This window comes from Suricata suricatta, chromosome 14 (genome assembly GCF_006229205.1).
Source record: "Suricata suricatta isolate VVHF042 chromosome 14, meerkat_22Aug2017_6uvM2_HiC, whole genome shotgun sequence".
NCBI classification, from domain to species: Eukaryota; Metazoa; Chordata; class Mammalia; order Carnivora; family Herpestidae; genus Suricata; species Suricata suricatta.
This window is the reverse complement of record NC_043713.1, coordinates 57042115-57051861: the sequence shown is the minus strand read 5'-3', so window position 1 is coordinate 57051861 and position 9747 is coordinate 57042115. Positions and strand designations below refer to the sequence as shown.

Below are 9747 nucleotides of genomic sequence, written 5' to 3'. Positions count from 1 at the left end.
CTCTTTCTATGTTTTTGCTATTGTTGACAGTGCTGCTATGAACATTGGGGTACATGTGCTCCTATGTATCAGCACTTCTGTATCCCTTGGGTAAATCCCCAGCAGTGCTATTGCTGGGTCATAGGGGAGTTCTATGGATAGTTTTTTGAGGAACCTCCACACTGTTTTCCAGAGCGGCTGTACCAGTTTACATTCCCACCAACAGTGTAGGAGGGTGCCCATCTCTCCACACCCTTGCCAGCATCTATAGTCTCTTGATTTGTTCATTTTAGCCACTCTGACTGGTGTGAGGTGGTATGTCAGTGTGGTTTTGATTTGTGTTTCCCTGATGATGAGTGATGTTGAGCATCGTTTCATGTGCCTGTAGGCCATCTGGATGTCCTCTTTGGAGAAGTGTCTGCTCATGTCTTCTGCCCATTTCTTCACTGGGTTATTTGTTTTGTGGGTGTGAAGTTTGGTGAGTTCCTTGTAGATTTTGGATACTAGCCCTTTATCTGATATGTCATTTGCAACTAAAGAATACAAAATTAATTACAGAAATCTACTACATTTCTATACACTAATAATGAGGTAGAAGAAAAAAGAAAATAAGAAAACAATCCCACTTACAATTGCATGAAAAGAATAAAATACCTAGAAATAAATTTAACCAAGGAGGTGAGAAACCTATACTCTGAAAACTATCAGAGACTGATGAAAGAAACTGAAGATGATACAAAGAAATGGAAAGACATTCCATGCTCACGGATTGGAACAACAAATATTGTTTAAATGTCTAGTTACTCAAAGCAACCTACACATTTAAAGCAATCCCAATCAAAATACCAACAGCATTTTTCACAGAACAAGAACAGATAATACTAAAAATGTGTTTGGAATCACAAAAAACCCCCAATAGCCAAAGCAATCTTGAAAAAGAACAGCCAAGAGAGAAGCATCACAATTCTGGATTTCAAGTAATATTACAAAGCTGTCGTGATCCAAACAATATATACACACATCAATGAAACAGGACAGAGAGCTCAGAAAGAAACCCACACATATATGGTCAATTAATCTGCCACAAAGGAGGCAAGAATATACAATGGGGAAACAAGAGTCTCTTCAATAAATGGTGCTGGGGAAACCGGACAGCCACATATGAATGAAATGGAACCACTTTCATATAGCATACATAAAAGTAAACTCAAATTGGATAAATGTGACCCAATGTGGGATTTAAATATGAGACCTGAAACCATAAAACTCCTAGAAGAAAACATAGGCAATAATGTCTTGGACATCAGCCTTAGCGATGTTTTCTAGATACTTCTCCTGAGACAAGGGAGACAAAAGCAAAAACAAACTAGTGGGACTACACCAAAAATAAAAAGCTTCTGCACAATGGAAGAAAATACCACCAACAAAAAAAAGGCAACCTAGTGAATGGGAAGAAGACATTTGCAAATAATATATCTGATACGGAATTAATACCCAAAATATATAAAGAAGTCATACAACTCAACACCAAAACAAACAAACAAACAAACAAACCCTAAATAATCCAACTAAAACTAGGAAGAGGACTTAGACATTTTCCCAAAGAAGACATGCCGATAGCCAACAGACACATGAAAAGATGCTTAATATCACTAATCATCAGGGTAATGCAAATCAAAACCACAATGAGATATCACTTCGCAACAGTCAGAGAAGTTATCATCAAAAAGACAACGAATAACAAGTGTTGACACAGATGTGGAGAAGCAGGAACCCTCATGTACTATTGGTGGGAATGTAAGTTGGTGCAGCCACTGTAGGAAACAGTATGGAGGTGACTCAAAAAGTTAAAAATAGAAATACCATATGATCCAATAATTCCACTACCCAAAGAAAAGGAAAACACTAATTCGAAAAGATATATGCACTCCTGTGTTTATTGCTGCATTATTTACCATAGCCAAGTTATGGAAGTAACACAAGTGTCCACAGATAGATGGCTAAAGAAGAGTAGTATGTACACACACACACACACACAGGAAGATTATTACTCAGGCATAAAAAAGAATGAGATCCTGCCATTTGCAACAACATGGATGGACCTAGAGGGTATTAAGTTATGTGAAAAGAGTCAAACAGAGAAAGACAAATACTATATGATTTCACTTACATGTAGAATCTAAAAAAACAAGAAACAAACGAAATAAACATTCTTAAATACAGACAACAAACTAATGGCTGTGGGAGGGGTTGTAGGTGGGCAAAATAGATAAAAGGGATTAAGAGGTATAAACTTTCAGATATAAAATAAATAAACCAAAGAGATGAAAAGTACTGCATAGGAAATAGAGTCGATACTATTGTAATAACACTGCATGGTGACAGATGGTGACTACACTTACAGTGAGCACTGAGTAACATAAAGAATTGTCAAATTGATATGTTGTATACTTGAAACTAATGTTGCATTGTATGTCAATTAAACTTCGATTAAAAAAAAAGAGGGGAAAATCTTACTCTGATTTTTAAGAAAAGCAGAGGATGGGGGGCACCTAGGTAGCTCAATTAAGTGTCTGACTTCAGCTCAGGTCATGATCTCCCAGTTCATGAGTTCAAGCCCTGCATTGGGCTCTGTGCTGACAGCTCAAAGCCTGGAGCCTGATTCAGATTCTATATCTCCCTTTCTCTCTGCCTCTCCCTCACTCACACTTGGTTTCTGTCTCTCTCAAATAAAGTAAAATAATAAAATAAAATAACACTGGGACACCTGGTTGCATCTGACTCTTGCTCTTAGCTCAGGTCATGATCTCACAGTTTGACAGTTATAGTCCTGCACTGGGTCGATGGTGTGGAACCCGGTTGGGATTCTGTCTCTCTCTCTCACTACCCCTCCCCTGCTTGTGCGTGCTCTCTCTCTCAAAATAAAAATAAATAAATCAACTTAAAAAGAAAAAAAGAACTAGAAGGAAACTTTGAGATCTCCTAGCCAGCCAATTTATTTCACACTTAATACATAGCTTTATTATATTTTCCAAAGATGCTCATGCACTTTATGCCATCCACATGCTCTTCTTACGTTTCTTGATCAGAGGCAGGGCCTACGTTCCCTCCACTTAAATTCAGGTGGACTTAAGACTATGGTGGGAGTAGTACATAACCTCTCAGGTGAGGCCATGAAAGGTAACACTGATTCTTCCAGCTCTCTCTTATGACACACATCTTGGGAGACCTGAGCCCACATGTAAGATACTGGCTAGTCTTAAACTGTACGCTAGAAAGGTCATATAGAGACAGAACTGAGAAAGTGAGTGGGGGCAGGGGGAGAAAGAGAGAGAGGGGGAGGGAGGGAGGGAGGAAGAAAGAAAGAATGAATGAGCATGCTGAAGAATTCTTCTAGCCCACATGTTAGACTTATCAGTGAGCCTTCAGATTTGTGAGATCCAGTACAGCGACCACTAGTCACATGTAGCTACTTAAATATAAATTAGTTAAAATTAAACAAAATTTAAAAATCTATTCTTCAATCACATGAATTCTATTTCAAGTGCTCAATAGCCACACACAGCTGCTAGCTTCTACTTCACTGGACAGGGCAGGTGTTGACTGTTTCTATCATTGTAGAAAGTTCTAGAGAACAGTGCTGCTTCAGAGAACTTCAGCCCCCAGCCTTCAAGCGGCTATAGTGCTGCATGGTGCAGAGATGAGCTATCCCCCCAAGCCCTGCAGAATGCAAATTCATGACCAAAATCAATGTTGTTTCCAGCCACTGATTTTTGGAGTGGTTTGTTACACAGCTACAGTAAGAGGACTACAAGGAAAATAAAGCTCAGAATGTGAAATAATCTGCTGGAGTTTTGGAGTCCACAAATTCAGGCAAATATTGGGACTAACCACATTTTACTTCAGTGTCCAATAAGTTCTTATGAATAAATGAACAAATAAACCCCTGATTCTTGGGCCTGCAATGTTTTCATTTCTATTTATTTAAAAAAATGTTTATTTATTTCTGAGAGAGAGAAAGAGCACATGCAAATGAGGGGCAGTGAAAGGGGGAGACAGAGAATCCCAACCAGGCTCTCCATGCTGAGCCTAATGTGGTGTTAGAAGTCACAAATTATGAGAGCATGACATGAGCTGAAATCAAAAGTTGGACACTTAACCAACTGAACCACCCTGGTGCCCCAAGCCCACAATATTTTTAATTTCAAATACTTTGCCATTATGTACCAACCAGAAGCATTGTCTCTACTACTGCAGAAAAAGATCTGATCATTCCTGGCTCTGAAGGAACAAGATCCTGAGAAATGTTAGCATTGTGGAATCAATGGTAAAGCATACAAGCCCTAGCTTCTTTCCAGTGAATTTACTAGAGTCACCATTTAACAGGTGAAGCTCACTCAATTTTCCAATTTTACACTCTACTTTTTTAAGTACTTTATATTACATATTTTTAAATTTTTTAAAATGTTTATTTTTGAGAGAGAGCACGCACGTGCATGAATGGGAGAGGGGCAGAGAGAGAGAGGGAGACACAGAAACTGAATCGGGCTCCAGGCTTTGAGCCTGTCAGCACAGATTCTGATGTGGGGCTCAAACCCACAAACCGTGAGGTCATGACCTGAGCTGAAGTCAGACGTTCAGCCAACTGAGCAACTCAGGTGCCCCAATATTATATATTTTTAAATTTAAAAGCAAAAGAAACAAACAAAAAACCTTTGATGGTGTTTATCAATATCAACCAAAAGCTATCTTTTTATTGAATGACTGATTGAGAGGGTGCAAGTGAGCGAGACACAGAGAGAGAGAATCCACAAGGGGAAAAGAGAGATAGAGTCTCACAAGGGACAAACAGAGAGAGACAGAGAGAGATAGACAGACAAACAGAGAGGGAGGGAAATGGGGCTCACTCAGGGCTTGTGCTTTACCTAAAGTGGGGCTCATGCTCACCCAATGTGGGACTCAAACTCATGAACTGTGAGATCATGACCTGAGCCAAAGGCAGATGCTTGACAACTGAGCCACCCAGGCACCCAAAAGTATCTTTTCAAAATATTCCTTTATCAAGCAATACATTTTAATAAAATCCAATTTTAAAGTATTTGAACCAGGGGTATGGGGCTTGAATTCACAACCCTGAGATCAAGTCACATGCTCTTCTGGGGCACCTGAGTGGCTCAGTTGTTTGAGTGTCTGACTCTTAATTTCGGCTCAGGTCATGATCCCAGAACCATGGGATGGAGCCCTGCATTGGGCTCCAGGCTGAGTGTGGAGTCTGCTTAAGAGGAAGGAAGAGAGGGAGGGAGGAAGGAAGAGAGTCATATGTTCTTCCAACTGAGCCAGCCAGGCATTCCTTAAAATAGTTACATGTTTTAAAGAGTTCTTATCTCTAAAATGTAGAGATCAGAGTTATGATCAAATAGTATCAGGAATTTGGCTGAAGTTAAGATGTAGCTCTGGTGGGCAGTCTAGAGGAACACAGATGAAACACGGGGAGCCCTGAGCTAATGACTGCTGTCACTACTGTGCATTATACTTCTCTCTTCTACTTATGCTTGAAAATGTCCACAGTCAAAAAATTAAAAAAAAAAAAAAACCACAACCAACAACTTCTACATTTACATGTTTTGGTTTGAAATGCAAAGCAAGGGTGAAGAGAGTATGAGATGGTAGCAAACTACACTCAGATAATTCAGACTTCCTAGAATTTCAACTATAAATGAGAAGGACCAAAATATCCAAAATAAATACAAAATGCCTCAAATCTATAAAGACCCTTATCTCTTCTAGGACATACACCCAAAGCCTCCATGTTGGGGTCATAGCCAAGACGTAGCTGACTCATACATTACGTGTGGTTACTGGATTTCTTAGCCAACAGCCAATAACTGAAAGGGAAGCTAATAAATACAGACACACAAAAGGCACAAGACTGCTGATGGCCTAATAAGATGGGGGGAAAAAAGAAAACAGCTATATAAGACGTGAAGTTCACCACTAATTAACAACTTTATGGAGTAATAACCAGTACGTTTAGTGGGAAGGCCACAGGCTTTGGAGTCAAAGACTTCATTCTACAGCCACTTACTAGCTATAGGAACCTCCCCAAATTACTTAACCTCACTTTTTTCTTCAGAAAAATGAAAGTGGTAGCTACACCACTAGGCTTATCCTGATGACTGAAAGAGAGGGAACTGTCAAGTACCTTTGAAGCAGATTCTCCAATCTCACCTGACAATCTGCCTACAACCATGTAAGAAATCCTGAGCCAGAACCACCCAGCTAAGTGTTCCTAGACTCCAAAGCCTCAGACACTGCACAAAATAATAAATGTTTGCTGCATTCAGTTGCTACATTTGGGGTAACTTGTTGCACCAAATATGTAAAGGAATAACATCTCTATTATTTGACTAGATATTTTTTTTCTAAATATAGTAACTGAACTTCTTTGGGGTATATAAACTAGATAATACAAGGGAACCCTTTTCTTTATCTGAATGGCATGCTCATCACTTTGTAATGGCATATTTCTGAAGCTGGATATTATTTTCAAGACCAAACTTCTTGAATCTGACATTGCTCATACACAAGAAAACTATGGGGGTAAAAACCCAGACTCTGTATCATGCATGGTTCAATACCTCAGACTCTGATCCAATACCCAAGCCTTACTCTGTAATATACATACATTCTATATCTGTATATATGCATTCTATATCTACTCTACATTTTTCAAAATGTTTATTTATTTACTTTGCGAGAGACAGCACAAGCAGGGGAGGCGTAGAGAAAGAGGGAGAGAGAGAATCCCAGGGAGGTTCAACACTTAGCACTGAGCCTGATGCAGGGCTCAATCTCACAACTGTGAGACCCTGACCTGAGCGAAAATCAAGACTCAGATGTTCAACCCCACTGGGCCACCCAAGTGCCCCCACATTATAATATTAATAAAAAGTACGCTTAGTCCTACCTGAATGAGGCATTTGCTCACATCACTAGCACAGAGTGCTTTGTTACAACTCAGTGACTCAGGGACCCAAGTCAGGAACACCAGAATGGCTAGAGTAAGCATAACAACAGAGTGTGATTTCATGGTTCTTCAAAGACAATCAGCTCCCAGGAAACTAAACCAAAAACAAAAAGAAAAACAGAACTTTAATTCAAAGGCAAGGGCTAGGTTAATAACAAATATAGAAATAAAAAGCAAAACAAATAAGCCAAGACTCATTATTTGTTTTAAGCGACTTTTGAGTGATCATTTAAAGGACATTTTCAATGAATGGTTAAACAGTAAAAACAAAATACATTTTACATAGTAATGTCTTGTCAGCAAATTGAAAATACACACACATACATATATATTTAAACCACTGGGTTACTGAAGCAAAAACTAGTTTTAGTACTCAACTACTTAATATTCAACTTAGTTTTAGGCCCATTATTCAACTTTAAACCCATATAAAACCTGTTAATATAGTATAAAATATTTAACTAATTTTCACAAATTACTGATTATTTATAACTATTTCATTTTATGTCTTCACATAATTAGCCAGAAGCTATGAGCTGAAGCAACTCAAAGAAAGAAGGAGATTTGACAGTCATTTCTTAAATAAGTTAGCAAATAACAAAGGGGGTAGTAAATTACCAAATGCATTAAGAACTCCGAGTAATTTATTAAAATGTGAAGATATTCTTTTAATATATACCATAGGTACCATAGGTTCTGCCATGTTATTAAAGAAGACAGTACATTTTAAAAAGAAAAAGGAAAACAAGACCAGCACAAATCCTGATAGTGGTTAAACAGTGGTTAAGCTAACATGGTTAGTAAGCTTTTATTTTAAAAGATGTAACTTCTTAGAGTTAAAACACCCCCCCTCCAAATACAATCAATTAAAATAAATGATTACTGATGTATGATAGATAAAAGGTGAGTTTATGGTGCCTTTAGGATTACTGTAAACTTTTACTCCAAGTATTACAAAAGACAATAAAGCAAATGCAGTAAGACGGTGAAAAGAATAAAGGGCTTTGCACCGGGTATGACTCAATTTTGAAAGAGAAAGCCCTGGCGATTGTTACTGAGGCCCACAAAGTGTCCCTGAAGACCGTTAGTAACTCAATTTTCTAATTTATTTAAATAGCACATACCAAGTCGGATGATTTCTGGTGCCACCAGTGCATATTCGTGGAGGCCAAAGAAGGCACTTTGAAAAGTGATTTTTTTTTTCCAGAACTAGTTTTCATCCTACACTCACTAAAAATGGGCTTTTTTTTTTCATCTCTTATGGTTGTCTTGATCCTACTCCCCAAACCTTACTGGAAAAAGTATTCAAGTAAATGCACGTACAAAGCAGGTAACAATTGTTTAAAGGGCTTCTCCTTTAAGGAGTCAGGAACGATGCCGCATCGAAACTGTTTTCCTACGTAGGGACCAGTTTCTCAGGCTCTGGCGACCTGTGTGTGGTCCCCAAGGGGGATGGCACTGACAGCAGCCTTTGTGCCGCAGCACGTAGCCCCTGCAGCCGGTTGAGGAGGTAGAGGCCATGGCTGCTCTTCACCCCCCGCCCTCACCGACGCGCCGCTGGCCCGCGAGGCGGTGGAGGGGGCTGCAGGGGTGCCCCCGCCCCGCGCGCCCCCGCCCAGCACCCACCGGGCGGCGCCCCCACTTTGTCCAGCGCGTAGGCGGGCCCAGGCCGTGCGGGAGCTTCTCCGCTCCTCCCGGCCTCGAAAGCCCGCTGCGGCCTCGGCCTCCAGAGGCCTGAGCTCGGGGGCCGGACTCTCCCCGGCCGCAGACGCTGCCCCGACTGCTCCCGCTCACCGTGCGCCGTGGCGCAGTCAGGCCGCCTGGACCTCGCTTCCCAGCAGGTCACCCGAGCCCTAGGCGGGCCTCCCGGCTGTGCGAGAGAGGCAGGCCGCGCCTCCGCGCCGTCCCTCAGCGCTGCGCCCGCGAGCCTCCGGCACCTTAAAGAGACAGGCCCACCACCGCCCTCCCCCCAGCTACCCGGGTCCCTCCGCCCGCCCCCGGCTCCCAGAAGCCGCCACCTCCCCACAGGAGGCGTCTCTCACTCCCGGGGCGCTCCTGTCAGCGCACGCCCCGGCCCCGGCCCCGCCCCCGGCAGGCCCACCGCCCAGTCTCCAGTCTGCCCCGGCCCTAGCCCCAGTTCGGCCCGCTCGAAGGCCCCGCCCCTCCTAAGGCCACGCCCCCTCCAGGCCCGCTGATCCGGCCCCGGCGAAGGCCCTGTCCTCGGCTGTGGCCCCGCCCCCTTCAGGCTCACCGCCCAGTCTCTAGTCCTGCCCCGCACCAAAGTCCCTCCCCTCCTAGGCCCCGCCTCCGCCGTGCTCACGGGCCTGGCCCCGGCGAATGCCGCGTCCCGGGCTGCGGCCCCGCCCACTCACGAAGGCTCCGTCCCACCCTCCGGTAACGCCCAACAGCGGCCACACTCCCGCCCTCAAGGACACCCACCTGGGCGTCCACGCGCGCTTTCCCTCCGCCCTCTTCTCCGCCCAGGTCTCAGGCTTTTTTGTCCGCCTACCTGGGGCAGACCCTCTGTGAGGCCCTGTCTCTGGGCTTAGCAAGTGCATGTCGCGCAGCCGAGAATTTGAGGTACACGAGCTCAGAGACTCCCCACGGCAACCACAAGAGGCAGCTGTGATTGTCCCGCTATGGGGATGCAAGATAGAGGCACCTAGTAGTCGAGTAGCCCAGCCCGCTACCTTGCAGAGCTGACACTATTGTTATCTCACGTCGGAGGCCTGATTTATTAA

The 9747-nt window shown here is 42.9% G+C and overlaps 1 protein-coding gene across 3 annotated transcripts in view; it reads right to left on the bottom strand.

Annotated features, from left to right (window-relative positions):
- Positions 1–8956, bottom strand: part of TWSG1 (twisted gastrulation BMP signaling modulator 1) — a 71006-nt gene extending 62050 nt beyond the window's left edge. The window contains exons 1-2 of one of the 3 annotated variants that reach the window (XM_029922141.1): positions 8801–8956; positions 6947–7100 (exon numbers count right to left, since the gene is read on the bottom strand). In XM_029922141.1, the coding sequence (XP_029778001.1) occupies positions 6947–7069 (123 nt within the window). In that variant the 5' untranslated portion in view covers positions 7070–7100; positions 8801–8956. Of the gene's footprint in view, positions 1–6946; positions 7101–8130; positions 8231–8632; positions 8772–8800 lie in introns of those variants that run through there. The other 2 variants (XM_029922143.1, XM_029922142.1) reach the window with 2 other exon arrangements.
- Between the last annotated feature and the right edge of the window lie 791 nt (positions 8957–9747).